General features: G+C 37.1%; 1 protein-coding gene and 1 long non-coding RNA gene across 2 annotated transcripts in view; both read left to right on the forward strand.

The window, feature by feature from the left end:
- Positions 1 to 12,947: 12,947 nt before the first annotated feature.
- The window catches only part of LOC122980250 (immunoglobulin-like and fibronectin type III domain-containing protein 1), a 29,708-nt gene continuing 15,993 nt past the window's right edge, over positions 12,948 to 26,662 (forward strand). Inside the window, 10 exon segments of the mRNA XM_044348062.1 lie at positions 12,948 to 13,172; positions 17,819 to 17,904; positions 18,854 to 18,913; positions 19,226 to 19,261; positions 24,428 to 24,547; positions 24,783 to 24,925; positions 25,048 to 25,147; positions 25,280 to 25,324; positions 26,291 to 26,324; positions 26,477 to 26,660. Of these exon segments, the coding sequence (XP_044203997.1) occupies positions 17,856 to 17,904; positions 18,854 to 18,913; positions 19,226 to 19,261; positions 24,428 to 24,547; positions 24,783 to 24,925; positions 25,048 to 25,147; positions 25,280 to 25,324; positions 26,291 to 26,324; positions 26,477 to 26,660 (771 nt within the window). The 5' untranslated portion in view covers positions 12,948 to 13,172; positions 17,819 to 17,855.
- LOC122980252 lies at positions 22,218 to 23,467 on the forward strand. The gene is made up of 2 exons (XR_006403013.1): positions 22,218 to 22,269; positions 22,336 to 23,467. It is a non-coding gene; the product is annotated as an uncharacterized LOC122980252 (long non-coding RNA).

Raw genomic sequence — 26,662 nt, forward strand, 5'->3', positions numbered from 1 at the left:
AATTGTGTTGATTTCCCCTCGATGAAGGCTTGGAATAGTAAGGAAAAAAATGGTTTCCCCTTGGCAATGCAATCCAATTTTACCTCTGCCTCCGACACACTGCTGTATGCCTACTAAGAAATGGATGGCCATTAAGAAATGGAGGTCTTTCAGTTTATGAATATACATATTCCAAGACACCACTCATCATTTAAGTGAATTTCATAATGCAATCAATACTTTACGGTCACACCAACTGCATCAACACAATAGGAGCCCAGCCTCAAAAAATGCATTATAATTAAGGGTCTATAAATTGTGACCAGTGTGTTTCAGATGACTCCACAACTTAGGACTTTTTAATATATTGAGCTCATCCCCTGCTCTGAGGGAGGCCTGTTCTCAAAGGGCGGGTGCAACACAAAAGTGTAACAATGCCATCTAGTGGCAATATCCTACACAGTATACGGTAATGCTGTGCGGTGCATCTCAAGGAATCACGACAAGCCTGAACAGTGACATCTTTATTGGAAGTAACAGAAATGCATCATCTTTAAATGAGTCTGTTTCAGCAGGTAATACACAATGTTGTTTCATAATGCTGACAAGGCCCTTCATGTCCTGTCCTCATTTTAACACAGAGTAGAAATATGATCTATGTGGTTTTCACTGCAGCTCAGCACTGACGATCAGTTTTCCAGTAACTATTTTAAACCCTGCTGGCCACACACACAGGGCACAGACACCAGAACATGCCTCTGGCTTACGTCTGGTGCTGATAGATTGTAACTCTGCATGTTCAAGTGGCTGGGTTTGTTCTTGATCAAAGCAGTAATCCACTTTCTCAACATGAAGTGTAATATTTTTTGCTTCCATGAAATATCCATGGATAAATACTAACATATGAAACTCCATGTCTTTCTATCACTTCAGCAGCTTTGATCTCAGTTTATTTATGTACGTACATGATGGATGAGGCCACACGGGGACAAATGTTTCCCAGATGTAAGTCACAAGAGGTCATTTACAACCCACCAGGATGTGGTCACCCACATTCACAGCCATATCATTTCCATTGTTGGTGAGAAACTCAAGTTCAAAAACACTTTTCTAGTTAATCAGCAATGTTATGTACAATACATGAACATCCAATGACAGTACCACTACTTAATTGCTCCAGCCTATCATACAAATTAAAGAATAATATTTTTTCCTTGGAAAATATTTCTTTTTGTTTTTTATGGTTTTCCAGCTAACTGTCTATCTGTCTGTCTTGTCTACCTAATTAAGTCTACAAGGAAAAGAGAGCAGAACAAAGTGTGACATGTTCCGTAGCCATGGAGACTGAAAAGATTTAAAGAGAAGGACGTAATATAATAATCTTATTTCAGGGGTGAAATTCTGACTGTAAGCGTATATTGTCAAAGTCAAACACAGCAATCAAGTGTTGGTCACAAGAGAAATGAAGAGTACACTGTTTTTTGACTATGCAAATGCAAATATATTCACATAAACTATATATATGTATATATATATTCGCTATATATATAATTGAAGAGTTACTGGCTGTAGAGATGAAAAATAAGGATTTTGTGGACATAATCATCACAATAATGCTGGGTTTACAAATATTATTGATTTAAAAACAACTCTTAACAACAGCAGACAGCATTAATTACAGCTTTAGCTTTAGCTAGTTTTGTATTCTCATTGCTTGTGCCTGAAAACACATGGACTGTTTTGTTTACTGTTCAAAGAATAGCATGATGAGAAACACATAAATGCTATCTGAACATTTATAAGCAGGTCAGGCCTTCAGGCCTTTTCAAATTAATTGTAATTCAAATATTACATAAACAAACAACTGATAACTGATCTTTGCTGTCGTGTTTCACACAGCACTTCCAAGAGAAAATAATCACTATGAGGCCAGAACTGTTATTTCTTTCTCCATTGATTTTCTGTTGATGAATTTTCATAGGTGGTGCCTTTTTATTTGTCTTTTCATCTAAACTGGATATGTGTTGAGAAGCTAATGTTAAAACTTTCATGACCTGAATAGATTGCATATCTACTTTGTAATCTCATCCAGCAGAATGTGCATTTATTTAAAGAAAAATGTTGAGGATGATCATTTTAACTCAGAGGCATTCTGGACACACTGTCACAGCATCTTATAGAAATACCGGAGCTACAGAAAAATGGAGGCTGTTTATGTGAGAAAGTGCCGGTGGCTCAAATGTCAAAAGGCGCCTCTGTTTACTGTTGCAAAGGAGTCAGATTGAAACGGGTCAGACGCTTTGGACCAGCATATCATCCATCATCTGCCGGGCAAGCTGGGACAGGGGGAAACTGGTGACAGTTCAGCTATTTCAGCTGATGATAAAAAATCATCAAGATGCCAAAAGATTAATCAATCCATAACTGATTGTTTAAAAATTGCAGGTCATTGCAGGGAATATGAAGAATTTAACGATACTCATAGTATGTGGGCTAATTAGTTCCAGCAAGAGCTGAAAAAGTGCTTTCAAAGGTGCTACTATTCCTGCAACAGTCAGTAGCCAGCAGTCTGCCAGGTTTGACAGTCCTTCCTGGCAGGCTGAGTTTACTCTTCCAGCAATGTAAGAAATGGTTAAGTTAACATATAAGGTTAGACGTGTTGACCTAATTCAATTTTGTATGGCTTTTTGGGGAAGGAAAGTCCTTCACACATGAATGTATCTGGAGGGGAGTTGGCATATGTTCAGTTTTATTTGATAACAGCAGGTCAAAGATGGTTCATTTTATGTGGAAGGAGGTGGGATATATTTCGCAAGCATTCCTCTGTGTTCTTTTTTGGGAAATCTTACAATTGTGTAAAATTGTAATCTCTAGCAAATAATGAAAGATGGATGAAGGTCTAATGGCACTATGATAAAGTATCTAGATTTGTTTGATGTTTGTGTGTAAAGGTTTCATGTCATAACAAACAGGCCAATTGACAGAATGTACTGTATTAGGGATGATAATCTCTTTTCACGCCACCAAAATGTTAAAAGGAAGCCCTTATAGGTGTTAATTTGTCTAGTTATATGACCAGGGAGTAACTTGATTCTTCTGAACATCTTTTAGTAGCAGCCATAAGCCACTGGGAGCAAATGATATCACAGCTGTGTGATGAATTACCAAAGAGCGTTTGGGCATTATTAAACAGTAGGCTCTTAGCTTTTTCAGAGGAAAAGCTTGTATGACTAGCTTTTATGTGTCAGTGGATTTCAGATATATAATTACAACCAAATGTCCTGCAATTATCACTGAGGCTGGGCAACAGAGCTTACAATCAAGGCTGGGTTCAAGACTTAAGTTTAAGATTTCATGCGTAATTACCCTTTAGTATTTCATGACAAGTGCACTTTGTAAGCCTGCCCAATGTGACAGAAACAGAACAAGGGGGCAAATTGTAAGAGTCATTTCAGATCCTTCTTGATTTGTAAACATATTTTCTACTTAGGAAATTACTTGAGATAATTATAATAACTTCACAACAGCTGTGAAATAAAAATTCAACTCCTAACACACTTTTAAAAATATATTTCCCCTCTTTACAAAGACAAATAGCTTGTGCAAACTAAATTAGCAGAAACTATCCATGTTAAGTTCAGTTTACCTGCTGAGCATTAAAAACATTACACCACTAAATTACAACAGCATCATCTGTACAGCCTGTAAGACGGAGCTGTTATATGAGATACATTATGAAGACTGAGCTGAATAAATGGGCAAGTCAGACACAACAGGGAAGCACATACTGTGTGTGTGTATGTGTGTTTGTGTGTGTGATTGCCTGTGTGTGGTGTGTGTGTGTTAAACGGACAAGCACAAAAACAAGTGTTACAATTACATTTATCAGTTTAAGTTGACAACCTCTATTAATCACTTCTTTGGCCCTTTTTTTTTAAAAAAAAAAAAAATATTATTAAAGGTGTGTAGATGATTATATCATGTATTTAGTGATATCCATGTTTTCTACCATGAAAGAATATGTACTGTTTATCTCAGGTGTCAATAAGAAAACATTAGTTGGTATGGTGGACATATTTTGCACGTTTTCTCATCACTTGTGTATATAACATGCTTTTAAAATTTGAAGTTGATTGTCAGCATGGAGTACAACAAGTTGACCAAAATAAACAGCTATTTACATTGTTTATCACTGTGTTCCAAAATGACGCATATAAACGTTTTCTGATCTGATGTCCCTATGAGCAGAACAACGTTGTGTGTCCTTTAACAATTGCTACACGACTGACATAAAAATTAATAATTACATTACCATACAAAAATTAACTGCTAACTTTGAGCTTAAGGTTTGGTTTGTTTGGGCACAAAAACTACTTGGTTCAGGTTTGACCATCATTTAAAGAAACAAATTCTGATTGTTGGTTGAAAACAACAAACTAAAAGTGGTCTGTGTTCAGCATTTGTTTAAAAAGAAATGTATTTGCCCTGCCTATTTAAATAAAGTCTTATTGAAGCAGAAAAAATGGACATACGTGTCAGTGTTAAGGCATAGCACCTATCAACATAAAACTCAAAAAGTACATTTTGGATGGATGTCATGGAGCAATATTATCAGGGAGATTTTGTGGATACAAAACCAAAACTACAACGACAAAGAAAAAAGTGGAAGAGTCAGGGATCATCTAGAATTTCTGGGTGATATCGAATTTTTGAAAAAACAACATATTTTCTATACTGTTTGACATTTGACAGCCTATTTTCAAAGTGGGATGCATTAGGAAAGCCATGTTGTTGTTGTTGTTGTTGTTGTTGTTGTTGTTGTCTATTTTAAGCTTTGAATGCAATCTACAGCATAGCTCTGAGCTTAAACAACATGATGGTGCTGACCCACCACTTTCCTGTTTTTCAGAATTGTACTTACCTGTTAACAGTGGATTGAGAAGGATTAATTGACATGTGTCACCAGTAAATGGATACTGGGGTGGGGGGGGGTGGGGGGTTGGGGGCAGGGGAGTAAGTGACTGAGTGGTGCCAAGTTTGCAGTATTCCAAGTAAAGCGTCCTGGCATGCACCAGCAACAGGTGGCACCTTTATGAGTGTCCTGAGTGTTGCATGACAGCGACAGCTATTGGTTTATCACCACGGTCAAGGGGAGAGACGGGTGAGGGGAAAGGGAACAGGAGTTGAATGTCAGTGGATGAGACAGTAAAAGTGTGACAAGCCATGGTGTGAGAAATATGGAGAGGGAAATGGTATCTGAGAAAAAAAACCCCAGATGATGATGAGAGAGAGTTTGAGACAGTACTTTCTCTTTTTTTCACTATGGTGTGAGGAAATGAGGCAGATCGTTCCTTGGCTGGAAATTGAGACATCTCAGTTATCTTGAACCCTCCCTCAGCAGACGAAGCACATGATGAACAGAGAATTCCAGGGAAGCCACGCTAACCTCGACCTCTGACTCTGTTGCAGCTAAAAGAACCTCAGATCGTGACTCAAGCCGATCGGACGACCCTAAAGAATCTCAGCCAATCACGATTCTAAAACCTTGTGACCTGCAATTTCCTAAATCTTGTCAAAGCACGTCAACGACACATACGCCTGTGCCAGCAAATATTATATAAAGAAGCACTGAGTGTAAAATTCATTTCAAATAGCTGAAACGTACCGTTATTCTAACAGCTCAACAGCTCTGATCCTGTTTGTAATGGATGAGACTGTAGGGACAGTGGGAGTGTTTCCCAAATGTAGGACACAACCGTAACATGTCAGAAGAGGTCAAATTTAATTACCAGTGACTCAGTAGGAAGAGCTGAACCATATCCACAATTTCATCCATTTCAATCCATATCCAGTTGTTCCTAAGTGACTCACGTGCCAAACACTTAATCAACGCTGTCATGATGAAAAATATATAAACATCCACTGATATCGCATGTATACAAAGCCTGGGAGGGGGCCACGGAGAAAAAAATATAATTAATAATTTGTGCTCTCAATTTATTTATTTTTCCTGTTCCCCCCTTGTAGAGGGCACCAAATGCATTCAGTCAGCCGGAAGTTTGAAGAAAGCGAAGACATTTCCCCTGTAACGTCAGTTACTTTTTAATGTGGTGATGCCTGGTGAATGAAGAGCAGGTAAAACTTGTTTGATTTACTTCAGCTTTGCGAGCAATCCTGAACCCTGAAGCAGAGTTTTTATGATGACTTTGACAGGAGCATGACAGTTTTTATGGCAAAAAAGTCTGTTATCCTATAGAATATGATTAAGGGATCTCAGAGACAGCACAGTGTTGTGCTTACAAGCCAAAACCTGAAGTATATCCACACATCTTAGTCCAAGAAAAAAATAAAACTTTATTAAATCCAAGCCACCCATAGTGAGGGTGTACGCAAGGCAAGGGAATGACACGAGGGTGAATTCTGTTGAATCAAAAGCACACATTTTTAAACTGAGAGCACAACTTACTAAATGAAGAGTACAAAATCATAAATTCTAAACAGATGATCTTTCTAAATAGTTAAAAGTGTTTAAGAATTGATGTATGGTGGGGGATAGTCTTATTAGCCATCTGATGCACGCTGATGAGTTAGTTATCCTGTCTCCTTATAGTGTGGGCTTACAGCAACTGCTCAGAGTCTGCTCAAGCTACGGTGGCCAGTATGACATTAAATTTAAGTCTAAAAAGAGTGTTGTCATGATTGCTAAAACCAAGGAAGATCAGAAGCAAAATTCCTTCATTCCATATGGCAGAACAAGCGCTAAATGTGGTGAACAAAGTAAGATATTTGGTTCACGTCATCAGGAATGATGATGTGATGATGTGATGATGACAATGTACAGCCCCGGTGTTGCAAACTGTATGCACGAGCCAATATGCTGGCACACAAATATCATATGTGATGTTAAAACAGCCCTGTTTTGGGCCTGCTGTACTCCACTCTATACAGCCCATTGTGGTGCAGTTATAGTAAAGCAAAAATGAAAAAGCTTCAGGTTGCATTTAATGATGCATACAGAATCTTGCTCAAGCTCTCAAGATGGACAAGTGAAAGTTATATGTTTGTGACTAGTAATGTTTTCATTACATTCATGCTGTGTTGAGAAATTTTATGTACAAATTTATGTGTCGATTAATTGATTCAAAAAATGTATGGCTCCTCTTGGGCTATATATACAGTACTGTGCAAAAGTTTTAGGCACCATCAGGGAGGAGTCTGATCGGTCCCAAATTTATTCATGACATAACAATGACCCCAAGCATACAGCTAGAGTCATAAAGAACTATTTTCAGCAACAAGAAGAATGATGGTCCTGCAACAGATGGTATGGTACGGCCCCCACAGAGCCTTGATCTCAACATCATGGAGTCAATCTGGGATTACATAAAGAAGTACCTGAGACGGCCTAAATAATAAATCCACAGAAGAACATTCTTTCTCCAGGATGGTTACAACAACCTACCTGCAAGTTACCATGAAAAACTGTGTTAAAGTGTACCGAGGAGATCTGCTGCTGTTTTAAAGGCAAAGCTGCTCACAGCAAATATTGATTTGATTTGTGTAAGACGTTAATTGATAAATTAAAACAATTTATTGCATATATTTAAGTAAGCATTCTCACTTTAGTTTTAGTGACCAAAACTTTTGCATAGTACTGTGTATATATATATACATATATATATATATATATATATATATATGTGTGTGTGTGTGTGTGTGTGTGTGTGTGTATATATATTAACTCTGATTCTGATTCAAAGTCTACAGGCATAACACAGTCAACATAATGATTGCTATTTTAAGGAATATCTAATTACCATAACCTTCCTTACACCCATCTAATTACTACCTAATTTTGACTATGTTAAAATTCATCTTTGAGGCACGTGGAAAGCAATTTAACTCAATGTGCTGTGTTGACAGGTTGACACCAGCTCCCACTCTTGTAATGGCAACTTGCCAAGATGTGACCATTTCACATTCCTGCTAAATTGTCAATTAACATGTATGAAGACGGTATCATGTATCATATCAAGTACTACACACGTCTGTTCAACCATCTGTTAACTGCATCGTGCAGAGCATGTTCCTCACTGCATGAACAGCATGTTCCTCACTGCACCACTGATCACAGTGATAATACAATTTAAGGCTGACTGCTCTTAGAGTTATGATATTAAGATGGAGACTGAAATCTGCCCCACTAACTTGCTGAGTTTATTTGTCTTACTGACACAGTCACATGGAGAAAATACCACCTGCACTGCGCATTTGTCCCCTCTTGATTCACATAAGATGACTGGTTTCCTGGGTGTGATAAGCATTTTCCTATGAGGGCGACTCTGGTCAATGTCTCTTACAACATGTTCAGTAAAGTATTCCTTTTGAAAGTATAATTCAGGCAAAATTGAGTTTTCCATGCTGTTGAGTCCATGACGGGAACATGATGAACGCCACTTTAGAGTCAGACAAGTGTGAAAAGCAAGCATTCAATTACTCTGGAGGTAAAGTAAGAAGTTTAGCTGCATCTTCTTCCTCATTGGGTGAATATGTGAGCTTTAAAGTAGCTGGAAAGTGTGAAAAGCTTTTATTTACGCAAGCTTCCTGGATTAGAGGTCAGATAGAGGCCAAATCTCCACAGCAGCCGAAGATGAAACCATTTTTATTCTTATGTGACTGTTGCCATTAGACTTGAAAATAACACATCACTTCTGCGTATGCACCAAAAATAGAGGAGGTAATGTTTGGTGAGGACAATCCCTGACAGGTCTGTGCAAAGTTATGAAGTCAGTACTCAGTATGAACTCAGTAAAAAGACAGCAAACCTGAAACACCCTTTCATTTATACAACTACTTTTCTAACCGAAGGTATCAAAAATGTCTCCTGATTTATATATGCTGCTGGGGGCTGAGTTCTGACCAGGGTGTATCAGCATAGCAAAGCTAGCAGAGCAGTAAATCAGACACATGGTGTGACCTCATCAGCTACTCGTCTCTCAGAGGGATTGGGGGCATTACCTCTCCCCCGATCACATGGTGCACTCCCTAAAGTTCCAAAACATTATCCACGGTTGATAAAAACATCTTTCTGATTCTGACACTATTAAAATGATCCAGATAAAAATAGTGCAGATGCGGACACCTGAGGAGGAGAGTCGGTGGCCTGCACTGTTGCCTAGGAAAATGTAACCTTTGAAGTCTAGCTCAGAAGATTTTACGCAGTCATTTCTAAAAATGCTGGAATTACATTTGGCAACTTTTAAAGCAATTTTCATGTCAACATTATGCAAATTAGCAAGCCAATGAATGGTACACAGACAAATATCAAACACAACTAACCATCTGTGGCTGGCAGTAATGTGGCGGCAAAATACTATATTGACCGAGACGGATCAAAATGAAAGAATGAGATAAGACATTGCTTGAGGGAGCAGACTCAAAGGAAGATATGGAATATCAAAGAATAGGTAGATATGTACGGCAAATGAAGTGGAAGGGAGGCAACGGGGAACCAGAGGAGGTGGAGTGTGAATTATGAGACAGACCATTAGAAACATATGCAGACAGTTGTAAGGAGCCAGTTGACAGGCAGGTCAAGGAATTTCGAGAATACTAAGCCATGACTGTGTATGTGCTACACCTGAAAGCAAACAGCAATATGAAGATGCAAGGAACAGCGTATGAGGGAGAACTTGGACAAGCATGTAATCTCTCATTATTCAATTGTATGTGTTTTACGCAATGTAGAATCAAAACTGGAGCTTGACCTCTGATTCTGTGGCCAGAGTATGATGAGAGCATCCATCATCGGGGATGAAATGGACTTGACACAAGATTTGCTGATACTGAGTGTCAAAGGCCGGGAAAACAGGTAGAAACCACAAGGTAAGATAAACTTCCAGATTTTAAGAGTTACATCAATTTATGTAAGAGTTTAAGTGAAAAATGTACTAAATCTACCTCTGTATGTATCATTTTATGCTTTCAAGTCTTTTTTCAACCTTTTCTATAACCAAAACACATTAATGATGTTTCTTTCAGATTCTCAAAGTGTAAAAAATTCGGCCACTTTAGATTTGATGACACGTACATTCTGTCATTCTTGCTTTAATATAAAATCAGTAGTAGTAGTTGAAAATAAAAGTCAATAATAAAATACAAACAGTTTATCTATTCATTTATGTATCTGTGTATACTGTATACTCTACCTGTGTGTATGAATTAATAAATGAAGATTTTATTATTGTGTCATAACTATGCTAAGTTCATATTAAGCTGATCCAGACGGTTGTGTATACATTTAATACAATACAACAAAAAGTCCAAAGATAAAGAAAAAAAATATTTGAATTGTATTTTTAGATCTGCATGTCTACAAAAATCATAAATCACTGACAAACTGTGTCCTTTTTTAACACTTAATGAATACAAATAAATACTAATTAAATACCCTATCTTTTGAGACAAAATTGAACAACCAGTGCAATTTTTGATCATCTGTAAACCAGAATATTTCAGGATTTTCTTCAAGCTTTTCTACTGAAATTTGAAGAATTCTTCATTCATCATAGTATGTTCAATATAAAAGAAAATGGGACTTACACTAAACTTCTCCCAAATCAGACAGCTCACTTTTTTTTTCTGAATATTTTTGAAGAGGATGTGCAACTAGATATCTTTGGCTTCTAGAAAAGTGACATGTAACATGTGGTCATAAATTGGTTTAAAATGCATGTATGTCCTTACTGTGGTATGTATGTGCATGTATGTATCAGTTAATAAAGTTGTTTGAAATTAACAAAGTGCAGACAGGAAGACAGGACTGAGACTGTAGTTTTACAAAAATTAAAAAAGAAATAATGCAAATAAATCAAATAAGTTATCAAGTTTCATATTTGCATTAAATTATTATACAATATAATGATACAATATAATAATTCACTCTTTAACAGATAAGTCAGGCATCGCAGTAAAAATAAAGCGTGGAACAGTTTTTACGTTCTCCATCAACGCTCCCCAGACCCTGACCTAACTAGATGACATGGCTAAACCTCCAGCCATTAAACCAGTACGTGCCTTTGGTGTCATCTTTCCATGTGAGTGACCCAGTAAGCCAGATAAGTAGCTGGCGAAAATGTATGTAATCTTACGCATTAAGTGCTTATGCTTTTATGACATCAAGAAACATGTACGCTACTGTATACTACTGCATTAGACACTGAAACCCCATATAATCCCCATAGTTTTGATATTTAAAAATCTGAATCAGTACAAACCACTTTCATTTTTATTTCGTCGTCTCAAAATAAAACTTGAAAGCAGAAATTTGTAATAACTTACACATTGACAATGCATGTGAGTTAAATAGTCCCAGACCTAAGACCACCTCTGACCTAAGACCAGAAAATTATACCTGGAGGCATATTTCTTAAAGTGCGACAGATTTATGGTTGTTGTTGTTTGCTAAAGGCAAAGTTCACTGGTTTTACTGTCAGGGCAAGAAAAGTCTCAGCAGTTGGGAGGACTGACATGTAGTTAAAAAAAAAAAAAAAACAGGAGAGGGAGGTCTGTCATGCCTGTCCCTTTAAGATGTAAATTTGTTGTGCATAAATTTGGGTTGTTCTGCTATCACAGATAAAAAAAACATGTCAAATTTAGAGGCCAAACGCTAATCCAAGCCAAAACTGATTTTCAAACAAGGGGAAAATGAAGAACAACACATTCTGTATGTATACTTCACACAGTACAGTACTACTTCAGTAAATTTAAGTTTATCATCATATTTAATACATGAAAACATTTGTATCTATCAGTTTGCATTTTGATATGATCATCTACTGTATGTGTACTTCTGGTTAGGATGTTTTGTTTTGTTGGAGATATAAACACTTGTTGATACTCTTGATCATGTTTCAGATGTTCATAGGAACATAAACTCTCAACAGCTGCCCCATGTTTGGCTTGACATCCAGCCAGGAGGGGACAATGTAGCACGCCTACACATCACTTCTTAATATAAGCCTCTATGGACAGTGGCTGGCAAAGTTTACCGTGTCTTAAAATAATACAACTCTGAACATGACATGCAATTGGAATACCAGAGTGTGTAATGAAAGACGAGAGACAAAAGATTTCAAGGGCTTATGTTGAAGCCTTGAACTTTCATTTAGATGTAGCTGTGGCCAATACAGAGTGATCAGAGCCAGCCTATTGTTATAACTCTAAATCCATCCTAGTGTTTCTGATATGAACGTTTTCATAGATTGCCTTGAAGAGGACACTGTGCTCTGGATATTAAATGATTCATAAAATAAACCCCATCATTTTTCCACTTAAGTTTGTCAAGTCAATATTGACCATTTATAAATTTCTTATTTTGTTAATTAAGCTTGGCAGGAGTTTTTGGATGTACAAAAGCACTGCACACAGCGTTCTGATATTATCTGAGCACACAGAGAACTATTGATTTAAATAAAAAATATCCACCAAACTGTTTTGATGTGTTTGATGTTAATGCACTTCCCTTTTTTCAGATTTAATTTCAGGTATGTGGTTTGTAATAAAAGTGTCAACTACTGTCTTATATGTTGCACTTCATGTGTATGTATTATGAACATCCTTTAAAAATGTAAAAAAAAAAAAAACAACAACAACAACAACATGTGTTTGGTTCTTCTAAGAGTCTTGCCTCCTTTATTTTCATAAAGAACTGTTCAAATAACAATCTATAAATCAGGACATTAAATTTTAAGAGTTACAGGGTCATATTACCATTTCATAGCACACATAGTATACATAGTATACCCAATCTACTCCTTAACACGTGAACTCAGATATTTTTAGAATTCATGCTAGTGAGCAAACAAATTTCATCTTCATTTGTGTGGAAGCATCTGGTTCATGAGTACAAATGATTCTTTAAAAAGTATTTAACCTGCTCTTTGACCCACCCTTCATGGTGCCCCTCTGTTTCACCGCCCACTCAACCTCCAATGTCTTTGGAGTGACCACAAATACTAAAAAGCCTAAACAGCTTTTGGCAGTCACTGAGTCTAGGCAGTAGAGGAGCATCAAGCACAGACTCGGACGCTGCTGGAAGGATCTATTACATTGAAAAATTGGGAGAAGGCACAGTGTGACTAGACTGCTGCCTGAAAGGGAACAGAGCTGAGAGCACTGAGGACTGTGAAGAGGTAGGTGGCCCTCAAAACAAAGGCTGGATGAGTAAATGTACTGAGCAGAGAGAAGAAAGGGATTACAGTCAATGTCATTGTTTGCATCAGAAAGAACATCAGCATTTTGTGAGCAGGTGCAGCAAATTATACAAACACGTGTACTGTAATGCTTCTGTTTACTTCTACATAGAGCTGAACTTGCTGTGCTTAAAGAGCAATAAAGTGACTTACGGTAAATTTAAGTGTTTTATGTGCTATCTAGTTTCAGTTACTCAAGTTACAGATTATGTTGCCATATTAATAATTTAGATATTCGTTAAACATTATGCAGGATTTAGTTACACACAGATTTGATGTTGGTGCATGAAATCACTTTAGTGAGGCATGCAGGCTTCTCAGTTTGAATTTCATGTTTTTAAAATTGGGAGGCTGAATCATAGCAGTGAGGTCAGAGCTGTGAGTTTGTTGGTTGATGACTAACTTTAGATGGAGGCATCAAATCGATACGTAGCCTGAGATTCAGAGTGCTGCATGGAAGATGTGGGTTGTATTTTGGCAGAAAATAGGATATGTTTTTCACATTAAAAAGACCTGCAGAAGATTGTGGCTGATACTGTTCACTCTGTAGTCTCCCCTCCTCTCATAATTCTGTCTCAAATTGTGCACATGCAAGCATGTCTTGTTCTGTTGATAAAAATAAGAAAAGCTATTACGGTCAATGCAATTACACTTCACAGACCTGTAAGGAGACAATCAATTTGTAAGATAAGACATAAAAATAAAGGATAATAAAGACAGCCTGCAGTACATGACATACTATAGGTTAAGCATTTGTTTTGTATGGTGTATATGTATCAACTGTCAGCTCTCCTACAGCGATTGAACAAATGAGGAGATCCACTGGGAAGTTCAAATAACACCATTAGCGCTCATTTGACACCGAAAGGCCTTGTCATCAGGCTCAGTTTTGTTTGAGTTACACAGCTGAAGCCACTTTCTGCCTTGTACACTCAGCAGCAGTCAATGACGTGTAGTGAAATGCAGTGAGGGATATTTGAGAGGCTACCAGATGCCATTTTGAGAGTATGTGGTCAGTGGTGCAGTCATCTGCGGTGGGTGGCTGAATCACTGAGACGTGTCACGTATTACTGAGACATTAGGAGTAATTCCTTTGTCTGCCATTGAGCATCTTGAAGCGTTGTTTCCACAAACTTCAAAGAACTTCAAAGACCGTTCATGATGTTTAATATGAGGTGAGGTCAACTTTAAGTAATGTCAAAGGAGGCAGTGTTCTGCATATGTCACAAACAGCTAAGGAATCACAAAATCACTGACTGTAATGATAATTCTGGTACAGTCAGTGATGAATGAAGCAGAATTAATTATGAGATAGACATTGAAAATACAATGGCAGCAAATAATTGTCACACAAATCTTTTCAATTTCAGTATTTTCATCACATAAAGAAAATAAACTCATCATATTTACATCAATGCTATTTTCTCCTTCAGGGCTGTGTGTACACAAAATAATAGTGTGAGTCATATAAACAGAAATCAATAGTAAAGCACAAAGGAAAAACATGGGACAGCAAGTACTGCAGTGACAGCCAGCCAGGCTACATACATTACATGTAATGATGTTTTGAAGCATAGCTCTTATTTATAAAGCAACAGTAATATTGACTGAAATGCGGCCTCCAGCACAAATCTTTGAGATCTCAGGAATAATGACTGGCACAGGATCTCAGGATGTATTGACAGCTATTTTGCCTGCAATGTCTCCTCCCACTTAAGTCAGAATTCATTAAAAGAGATGAGAGCCTCAGCCAAATATTTAACTATAAATGTAATGAGCTAAAATGGCGAAACTATTCAGTGGGAGGGAAGAGGAGTGGGTTTCCTTTAATGCAAAGGGCTTTCTGCCAAGATGTCTCCTGTTGCAGGCAGTTTTGCTTTTACCATATGTGTTGTGTAGTTCATTTTCGAGACCCACCAAGAGCCAAGATCACTGCTGAAGCCCAAAACCTTTCTGAACATATGCTGGAGCACGTCTGCAACTAAAAATAAAATGCTACTACTTTCCAAGATGGCGGGTTGTATTTGCAGTGGGACATCAGGACAGACTGTTAAAATTTTAAAAATGAGGTGAAATATTGAAGTTTCGGTATTAAGTAAAATTGTGGCGCAAGTCAAAAAGAGTCAGACTTGTGTCGAATAGAGTTGTTAGACAATTTCATATTTGTTTAAAGGTCCTGAAAACCTATTTTCTCAATCATCTTACTATGAGCAATGGGATCTTACATGATCTGCAGAGTATTTGATTAGCAGAGTATTTGAGTCTTAATCTCTTTATAAATAATAAACAATCAGATTTCAAGGAGTTGGAGTACACATGCTGTTTGAACACCTTAAAACCTTTTGGTAAAGCGGGTTGCATAATAATGTGTGTACTACAGTAGAAAGTATTAAGATGCAATCTAGGGCTGCAACTAACGATTATTTTCATTATTGATTAATCTGTCAATTAATGAAATAGTTGTTTGTTGTATAAAATGTCAGAAAATGGTGAAAAATGTTGATCACTCACATCCTCAAATGTCTTGTTTTGTCACTGTTCACAACCCAAAGATATTTGGTTTACTATCATAGAAGACTAAAAAAAACAGAAAATATTCACATTTAAGAAGGAATTTTAGTATTTTATCTTAAAAAAAAGACTTCAAACGATGAGTTGATTATCAAAATAGTTGGCAATTAATTTTCTGTTGATTGACTAGAGCTGCAACCGCAGCTTTAATGCAATCAATAGTGACTGGTGTCTATAAAAGCAAGCATTTTGGTTATGGCTGTTCTTTGCATTATTAAGTTCATAAAGATAGGGCAGGATGAAATCACCCAAGATCTTAATAGTAATCAGAAAATCCTAAGTATTTTAAGGTAACGGGCAAAACAGAAAAGAAGACATTGTCAAAATAAATTTAAAAAAATAAAACAAAATCATGTTATGTCATCCAAGTAAACACAAAAACACCAACAGCAGAACTCAAACAGGACTCACCTCTTCATGCCAACTACATTTTCTGAAAATCTATGTTCAGCTACAAAGTAATAATGACAATAATATAAATTGCCCATATATAACCACACCTACTTTAAGCCCCTATCCAATGAGAAGATTACGGCCTCTCAACTTGAGGTCGAATTTTACATGAACAAAAAATAGTATCAGCATAAAGTAATGCATGTGACCTTTCATAACAGAGAGGACATGACCTAACAGTTAAAATGAGTCACATGAGATACTCGTGATCCTCGTGTCATATTACACATGATGTTTTTTATATAAAACACTTGTGGCATCTTCAATGAAAATTCAAACCAAGTAAAGCCTGTGACTATACATGCCTGACAGTCACATGCTGAAAATATTTTCATAAATAATGTATATCTCAGGGTGATATAATTTATTCAACTTTATCAATTCAATGATAATATATACATGTTATATTATCTTAATGCTTAAATGTGTGTTTCTAAATTGTACCATAATTTTTTTTCAAGCCCGTCTTAAAATAACAGTTAGGTGCCCGAATGAACATTGATGTTTTTCTTGCTGTAATCATTCCTGCTGTTCATACTGACAATTAGTAGATCCTCTCCAAATGCACTTACAATGTAAGTGAAGGGGGACATAATCCACAGTCCTCATTTTGAACAAAGATGTATTTAAAAGTTTAGCTGAAGATAATATGCGGCTCCAGCCATCTGAGTTAGTCACATAAAGTGGATATTTTCCACAATTATAGTCTTTTCAGTAAAAATGTCCCTCTTTGCGTCTCAACAGACACAAGTGTTTTCCTGTTCAGCTCCAGTGGATGAAAGAGGGATTTTGGCACTAAAAAGACTGTTGAAAGTTGAAAGATATCTATTTGATTTGACTTCTTTGGACAGCTGAAGCTTCATATCAGCTTCAAGTAAACATTTAAATTCTTTTTTTGCATGGGAGGAGGACTGTGGATTTTGTCCCCCATCACTTACATTGAAAGTGCATTGTATAGGAATCTCTTAATGGCCGGTATGAATAGGAGGAATAATAACAGCAAGAAAAACACAAGTTAGTGGTCATTTGGGCACCTGACAGTTGTTTTAGAACAGACATGAAAAAATGAAACTGAAACTGTCCTTTAACTAATATGATCTGAACAGGGAGGCTTTAACAGTAGCGGTCTGTGTAATATTTTAAAATTTAGCCTAACTCTTCACACTGTTTATTTAAGGCTTTAACAAGTTCCGTGGTTAATTAACACATGTCTGCTAAGGATTCCCGAGATAGGCATTCATGTTCCCATGTTGAGGTCAACAAGTACTCTAAATGACACTGGTTGCTGCCTCTTACTGACTGGTCAGAGAAACTGCACTAGTGGAGAAATCCAGTGTGCCTCAGGAAATAAGTTTTAAATAAATCTATGGCAACCTCTGAGTGGTGTCTGCTTAAATTTTCAAAAAGAGAATGAGCAACTAAAAGCACAAACCAATCCCAAAGTTAAAAAGTCAGACACCTCAAGCTCTGAAGAGAATGTCAGTCAGTTTCATGATTTCCCTTTGAGCCATGCATGTACATTGTACTAAAGATTTCCTCTTTGTTCTTCCTTTTTGCTACAGAGCTTTCTGAATCGGCAGAGCTCAAGAGGATATCAAGATGTGGAAGAGGTCAAAGGTGACCGATCAATCTGCCGCTGGGCAGACGGGTAAGTGCAGAATGATGGACGCCTGCCCTCTCTGGTTAGGTCAATCAAGGTATTTGTATTGCAGCTTTCTGCACCTCTTACCTGAGCAATGATGATGAGCAGGATCCATTTGACTTGTACAACTAATTTTGCACAAAATTAAAATTAATGTGACATTTTATTCAAGAAACACCAAACCACAAGACAAGAAAACACCTGGGAAAGTTTGCAGCGTCAAAGATTACCTAAGGTTGGTGCCTGCATCTTTTTTGAAGACATGGAATACCCAAGGCATCTGAATAATGTTGTATTATGCTGAGTGCTGACCATTTCTGCCGAGAAAACGAAGATAATCACCACAGCTATTTCTAAGTCGAAGCAGTCAAATAATATTCATGGTTTTTCAAATCCCTGCACAGTATATCCTCCATGATGTCAAGAGAACTCTCCAGCAACAAGCATTTCTTTTTATCTGACAAGGGCACAGATGCTGTTTTTCAATGGAATTTTTTTTTTCCTTTTGCTAAGTGAAAAGAAGAACCAGCAGCTTTTAAAATGTGGCGCTGACCGTATCATTCATCAACTTCTCCCCCCTTCCAAGGATGTGATTAGGAAGTTGTCAGTCAAATAAATGGTCACAGTTGCCACAAGATGAGATGCATATAAGATGCAATCACTGAAGAGCCATGTTGTGAAAAAAAATCTCAATAAACATCAAGAAAAAAGAATTGTGTGAGTACATCTGAAGAGCAATACTGACATGCCGTTAATCGTAACACGGATGATCAACAATACCATCATGCAAGATCAATGCAACAGTCACTAGCAGCCAGCAGCTGCCACATTTGAAGAGAAAATTGAAAATGAAATGGGGTCCTTGTTTGATAGACGACAGAGTGAAGGCTTATTTGAAAATAAATTTCCTACAAATTGCTGTTTCCCAAAGTAATTGCACATAATTTCTCTCAAGCACTGCGCAGGAATCATCCTGAGACATCAGCCTCGAGCGACTCCATGGGTGATCTTGAAGTTAAGTCTAATCAGCAGTTTTACAGCACAACTGTTTACATACTGCACGATACGGCTACTAACACCTTGTATATTATTTTTGTCTATGACTAACAATTTTTCGTTGTGTGATGTGTCTATGGTCTCTGAATATTTTGTTCACCTCAAGTTGTATCCGTGTCTGTGCTTCCCATCCCTGGGTTCTACAGTATTGTTTATGTTGGTGTTTTATGTGTCCGTAATCCTGTCGAAGTTCCAACCTGCCATGGTGCTTTTGTCAGGATTCATATTTACCTGTCCTGTTCCTTCTCCTGCTGTCACGTTGCGTGTTTAGTCGACGGTTCTGAGGGAGTTCACCCAGACGACAAAGGTATGCAAGCGAGAAAGAAAACAAATTTCACAAACGATTCACCTGTATGTAAGTGCATGACTCCATGTTGGATGACTTGCATGTATGACATGGTCTTCATCACTCATTGAAAGATGTCATCCAAAGTGGATGATTCAGCTTTCAGCGTCACAACAGATGCATTTCATTGTGACATTTCAAACAACGTCCGAAGGAATACCACCTAAAGGCTGTTGCTTGAGGACACTGCGGTTGATTGCCATATGTCTATTTATCTGCAATTTAAAGGGAAAATGCCACTTTTTAAACTCACACCCACATGCTGATTAGTCCTGCACAGAATGTTGGCACAGTTCAGTCTCAATAGGTGAACTTAGTGAGCTCTACAGGGACATCTCCAAGAGGTGGCATGATCACTCCTAAAATATGTGTGCCCCCTTTAAATCATATAACATAAAACTTCAAGCTAAACTAAACATAATTACACTTGTAAATCTGGGTAAATATTGACAAACAGAAAACAGCATGTATTTTGTATCAGTGAAAAGATTACCAATGATCACCTATTTAAGGCTAGAGTTTTACATAAAGAAGACCAAGGCAAGCTGAGTAACCCCTTTAAGTTACCCTTTCTGTATTCCCTTGAGATTTCTGGCCTTTTCATGCCGGACCCACGTGTTCTCCTTGGGTTCACTGTGAGGACTGGCACTGTCACAGATACAAAACTGCAATTTTTTTGATCCTAGCAGTTCAAAGAAGGTCTAAGGGAATCATGTGCTGTCAAGTTAACACAGACCATTGAGGTCTCGAGGAAACAAGCCGGAGTGACACCCATGACCTCTGTGAGCCCTTAAGCTTCACCCAACTCTCAATACAGTATCGTTTGATGTCTAGTGCTCCCTTGACAATTACTGTGAAGGAATTTTGAGCAACACAAGTGCACCACAATGCTTTGAGGTATCATATATGCTTAATATAATCATAGATACCACTTGTCTATCCCTGTTCACTTGGTCATCAAGTTAAAAATGGAAATTAGCAGTTGTAGCCAACCAGTTCTAAACAAGACTAGGTCAAAACCTAGTATATGGCTGAACCATGTATGAAACGCTAGAGGGCTTTTAATTCATAACAGATACAGGAAGTGGCAGCATTTGGCCGACCAATGGTGTAATTTCATCACTCAGTCAGTGAGTCAGTCACTCAGGGACAGATATTAGTGTTTATACGACTGGCCCCGCTGTTGAGGTCAAGAATCTCATCACACTGGGACATAAACAAATAAAAGCAAATGGTTCACCATTACTTATTGTACATGCTTTTCAGCTACATATTGGACAGCTGAGCCCAAATGACAACTAAAGTTGCACTGACGAGTATAAACACAACATCACAGAACAATAACAGTGGGAACATGTTGGAGAGTCAGCAGGTTGTGAAAAGTGCTCTGAATATATTCTTTATCATTCATTCATTCATTCATTCATTCATTCATTCATTCATTCATTATTTCATTCATTCATTTATAGTATTATTTGGCAAGCCAGGCATATTTATAAAGCACAACTTTCAATTTTCATACACAATGGCATTTCAAAGTGCTTTACAAGGCAGAAAAGATGCAAAATAAGGAAAAAAAAAACATTTAAAAAGCTAATAGAAATTTAAAAAAGAGCAATAAAGAGAGGAGCGTGCAACATGCAAGTACAGTATGTATAAGTGTTTAATATTTAGTTTAAATTATTCTGTATACAGAATAATTTAAACAAATAAGTTTAAATTAATTTAATTAATTAATTTAAAAAAATAAGTTTGTTTGAACTATGTGTAGCTGTGTGCTAAACACTGTGAAATGTAAGGGTACAAAATGCATGGATAACAAGAGAAAGGATAAAACTTTGTATCTGCTGCTTTTAATTCTGATTAACTCAATTAGAGTTAACTTCAGTTAGTATTTTGGAAATACTTTTCTAGTAACAATTCATCCTCAATACAGGAAGGAGTTCTTTCAACGTGATGCAAAAGCAATATAAAATAAGAAAAGTAATTTTGGAAAATGAAAAGAGAAAAGTAAAATAAAGCAGGGGCATTAAAAATAGTCTTCAATAACAACTTGGCTGGATAGATGACTCTAAAACAGAACAAACAATGAAACTGTATTAGAAATATGATGAGATCGTTATTTGAGTTATTTTCACACACATGCATTTCAGATGAGGACTGAATAATAAAACCTTCAATTATCTTAGTGATAGCAGCCCATGGACATGCTTATCCATCTGACAGCCAAGATCAAGAGCCAAGATCTCTTGAAAAGTAAGATATAAAGAGTCTGGTGACGATTACAAATGTATATCTAATATGTCATATATATATAAAAGATATACATTTTACGCAGTGTTTATCTGTAACATAAGCCATGTTAAACCTGCTCAGGAATAGCAGGATTGTCATGAATCTTTTTTAGTCAAATTTATGCCAACTACACTCCATGATTTTATGTGTTGTGACTGACCCATAAAATCAATGCCTGGCTTAAACATTCAGCTTTATATGCTGGTTTATATTAATAGGCTGATCAATATTTCCATATTGCTTTTAATGATGTTCACGTCACCCTTGTAAGTCCACAACATTAACGTTAAGCTTGTTAACAGCTGCAAGACCAATGTAACGTTACCAGTGCTCTGCTACATATAGTACATACACCTCAGTAACACCTGCCACAAGCAATTTACCTCCATTGCGCTTCAGACTGCAAAATACCGCTGGGGCACCCTGCTCATTTCTCCTACTATATAATCTATAGTTTATATTCTGCCTATTGCAGGTCTTTCACACCAGGTGAAAATTATTAAAGCCCAGGGATCCCTGGACCAGCTGAACCCCCGTGATCAGCGTTCAGTGATGTCCCTCTCAAGATTACTGTGGGTTAGTGGGACTTTTACAATTAAACTTGCATCAATGCCTAATTCCAAAGACACTGGTGGACTCAGTGGACAAAAAATACCACAAAAGTGCCCTCTAAGGTGCCCACACAGTATTATAAGGTGCCCTGTAAGGTGCCTCCATTGTATGATAAAGTGCCCCCTAAGGTGCCCACACAGTATTATAAAGTGCCCTGTAAGGTGCCTCCACTGTATGATAAAGTGTCCTCTAAGGTGCCTGCACAAAGGATAAAAACATATCAAAGTTCTGTACTGACTGTCTAGTGGGTAAATCAGGATGAAATGCCCTATAGAGTACCTCTACATGTGACAATCTGAAATGAAATGCCCTCATGGTGCCCTTTCAGTGGAGTAAAATGTGATAGTGTCCTGTGAAGAACCCCCCAAAAATGAGAAAACATGATGTGCCTTTAAATGAAGAGGATGTAATGTAGTGTCCTATGATGCTGTTGTAATGGGGTGAGCTGGGGGTTCTGTATGGGTGCCCTTCTAGTGACAAAAAATAAATAAATAAATAAAAGTAAAAAATAAAAAACATACTGAAGTGCAGAATTGGGTGCCCTTTCAATGAAAAAAGGTGCCCTATAGGGTCAGTGTATGAGAGAAAAACATTGTGAAAGGGGGGTCCATTGAATGTATCAGGTGCCCTTTATATTCTTTCGCTCCTGCCCCTGAGACAGCCTGAGTCCACCACTGTCCAAAGACAAAAATGTAAATCACTCAAAACATAAGCTACAATAAGTTGGACCCATATTGTTTAGACCCTGTGGGTCTCTATAAACTGTAGAGGGCAAATCATTTTTAATTCCTCCAAACATGACATATTTGTCCAATTTTCCCTGTTTTGAACGCTCACAAATTTAGACTGAACTGTGCTAAGAAATAAGAATATTATGTACAGAACTATCAATGAATATAGGAGTTTAAAGTAATTATATATGTCCTTTCATGACCATGCAATGCTACAGACTCTTTGCAGGACAGTTTATCACAAGCAAATTACCTTCTTTCTATCATATCTCTATATAGCATATAACAAGCTGCATACAGTTTAGCAAATTTAGGCCAGTCAGAAATGCTATATAATCATTTGCAATTAAACCACAATGAATTTAGTTGAATAAGAAATATTCCAATAAATATTAACTCATGTTTTCAACATGACATAAACATTCATGTTTATGGCAAGAATACTGAATTTATCATAACACTGTTAGCTTTTGGGGTCTTTGACTTACATAAAGGATTATACAGTCACTTCAGGGTGCATGATTATACACTCAGGATGAAAAACTCACCACTAATATCACCAGGCTTGTGAGGTGGGAGAGTCCAAAGTACATTATTACAGAAAACTCGGTTAGGTCTTATTTTACAAAGCTACTACTAAACTTGTCTTAATGTATAAAAAAGTTTTTTTTTTTTTTTTCTATAATCATTGAATTCATAGCATTTTCTCTCTGGAAAGGTTTCAGATGTTTGTACTGCTCATCACGATGGCTGTTAATCCAATGGGAGATCTCAATATTCTCCCTGTCGTGAGGGTGTAATGTCAGACTAAAGCCAACAAACTGGAGATGTAGAGTAGGTGGAGATCTAAATTAACATACTAGCATTCTGTTTTTGCAAAAATAGCAACAGAGTTTCTACTGAGATATTAGTACAAAAAACCTTTGGCTCGGTCAAATAATCCTAATGGAAAACTATTTTACAGTAAGGTTGAGCTGGAAGACAGTCATGCTAGTTAGATTCAGAAATTTTGCAGTTGCTTCTATTATCAGTTTATTATACAGTATTTAGGAAAAAACATAAAGAGGATTAAGCTGATATGAAAATACTTATGCCAGCTACTTGGTTGCATTCACCATTAGGTGTTCATTTTATCTTTTCTTAGCCCAGATAGTCATTATTGTGGCATTCTCATCCCAGAACATGTCACCTCCTTCAGGTGAACACTTGACACGCACGTTTGTACAGTATGTGTCTATGTGTGAAGTTTACACTGGCAAATGTTTACTGGGTAACTTGTCTGGGTTTTAGATATGTACTGTATCTATCACCCACTTAGAGTCTTAGTAAGCTCTGCTTAAAAATGTATTTTTTCGTCAAACATATAACACTTCTGTTCACTGAATTACAGAGGTGCCTCCTCAAAATATCATAATTGTAGTTTATCTTTACCTGGTTCCCTCTATACATTAAGCTTGTCTAATTGTTAATATTTTTTTTATTTGATTAGGCATCAAGATTAAGTCGAAAGTGCCCGGTGTCATGATAACGCAGTTTATGGAGGAACTTCCAGAGGGAAAGACAACTCCAGATTTCACCCGCAAACCCATTGCTCTGACTATTCAAGAGGGTAAGGGTAAACAAACAAACAAATAAGGATATTAATCATCATACTTTTTCATAGTGCCAATTCATTTTCTTCTACTCTGTAATCCCAATATCAAGACAAACATACGAAAGACACTATTTCAGAAATATTTAATTGTATTATTAGAATATCAGTAAGAAAATGTGGCCTTAATCTGAAGAATACTAAAGAATTACTAAATATATTACAACAAATAATCTGTCCCTTTTTCCTTCAGGTAAATTTGCCATCTTTAAAGCCAAAATAGTGGGCAATCCAACACCTACTGTAACATGGAGCAGAGCTAATGGAGAAATGAAGTTTGATGGTCACACGTGCCTGCAGAAGTTTGACAACGCATCTCATGAGCATACCCTTGAGGTAAGCTTTGTAGTAGCAGTTAAAAGGTATAAATTATGACCATCTGCAAAAACAATCCTAACAATCAACCTGCTTTCAGTGATGGTAAAAATGCAATTAACTTTGGCATTGCGTTTCGGTAGTTTCCAAAGGTGACTCCAGAGGATGCTGACACCTACAAGTGTTATGCATCAAATGAATATGGAAGGGCTGTTTGCACTGTTGTCTTGAATGTTATTGCAGGTAAGACCCTTAACACTCTTTGAATCACTGTTTCTCTCAAGTATGGTACATAACAATGGTATTATGTATATTCTTGGCATATTAAATTGTGTCAACCAGATGATGAAAATGAAATTTATTGTTTGTTTACAGTTGGATTCTCTAAAGCCAAGGAACTTCAAAAGGTAGAAGTAGAAGGTGAGGCTTCAAATACATTTTGGCCTTCATGGTTTTAGATGTGGTAAGCTTCATATTTATTTTCTTTGGCAAGGCAACTTGGGTTTATTGGCTGTTGGGTCAGGGCACACCATCTTAAGGTTAAACATTATCATAAAAAGTGAGCTAATATAAACTGTCCCTGCTCCTGTCAGACAAAACAAGGACCCAGTAATAGACAAACTAGCAATGCAATTAAAAACACATTTATCACATTTTTACAAAAGGGAATTGAGCAACCAGCTGTATACATTAATACAGGTTGATGGTTTGCATTTAAGCTATCAATACTACCAGCAGTTCAATTTCTCTGTGCTACAACCTAGCCCATAAATTTCCATAGCAACATGACATTTTATTAATTAACTGGAAATATTTGGAAACAAATCTGCCTGTCATGGTTCATCTGTCACATCAGCACAGTGTCACTGTGACACCTGACACATTAATGGCTCTCTAAGACACTGATTTTTTGAACAGCAGCACCAAAATGTGTTAGGCTGTATAAACCAAACACAACGTGCTCTGGTTCACCAACATGGACGGTCGGCAATCAGCCATCTTTATTTTTGTTACAGTTTCCTTTTTGCCAAAAAAACATCAAAGGGGCAGCAGAGATTAGAAAGATCAGAATGTCAGTCATTCCAGCTTTCTCTGGCCTGAGCACTGTTAAAGACGGAGCTTAACGTAATGTTTGATCATTCAGATAATGTGTGTGAGGAGCAGAATTTTATTTGGGCATGAAGGGATACTCTTTAGGGTGTCAACTAGATACAATTGTCTCCTTTCTTCTCTATTACCTATTAAGCTGAAAACAAAGCTTTAATCAATGCATTATAGGTTTAGTACAGTTAAATGGAAGCTGCTCTTTTTGAATACCTTTGTACAAGATAACGCATGACATAAATATTCAGTGATGGACTGATATTTCTGGCTATGGTTCCTCAGATGTAGCGGAGATGAGAAGCAGACTTAAAAAACGGTGAGTAAATTATTGTAAACTTAACTCTTTGTTGTTCAAATAAACTGTTTTATGACAGTGATCCATACAGTGATTCTTCTATGACAGTATGAGAGAAATTGTTTCAGTGGAAACATGATTTTTTTTAATTTTTATTTTATTTTACTCTACAGTAATCCTGATGGAACACGTGAACAAAAGCCAATGTTGCTAGAGGACAAGATCTGGGAAATTCTTCTTAGTGCAGACAAGAAAGACTACGAGCGCATCTGTGCTGAGTATGGTATCACCGACTTCCGCGGCATGCTGAAGAAACTTAATGATATGAAGAGAGAGAGAGAGGAGGAGATTGCGGCGGT

Source organism: Thunnus albacares, chromosome 4, assembly GCF_914725855.1.
Source record: "Thunnus albacares chromosome 4, fThuAlb1.1, whole genome shotgun sequence".
Taxonomy (NCBI): domain Eukaryota; kingdom Metazoa; phylum Chordata; class Actinopteri; order Scombriformes; family Scombridae; genus Thunnus; species Thunnus albacares.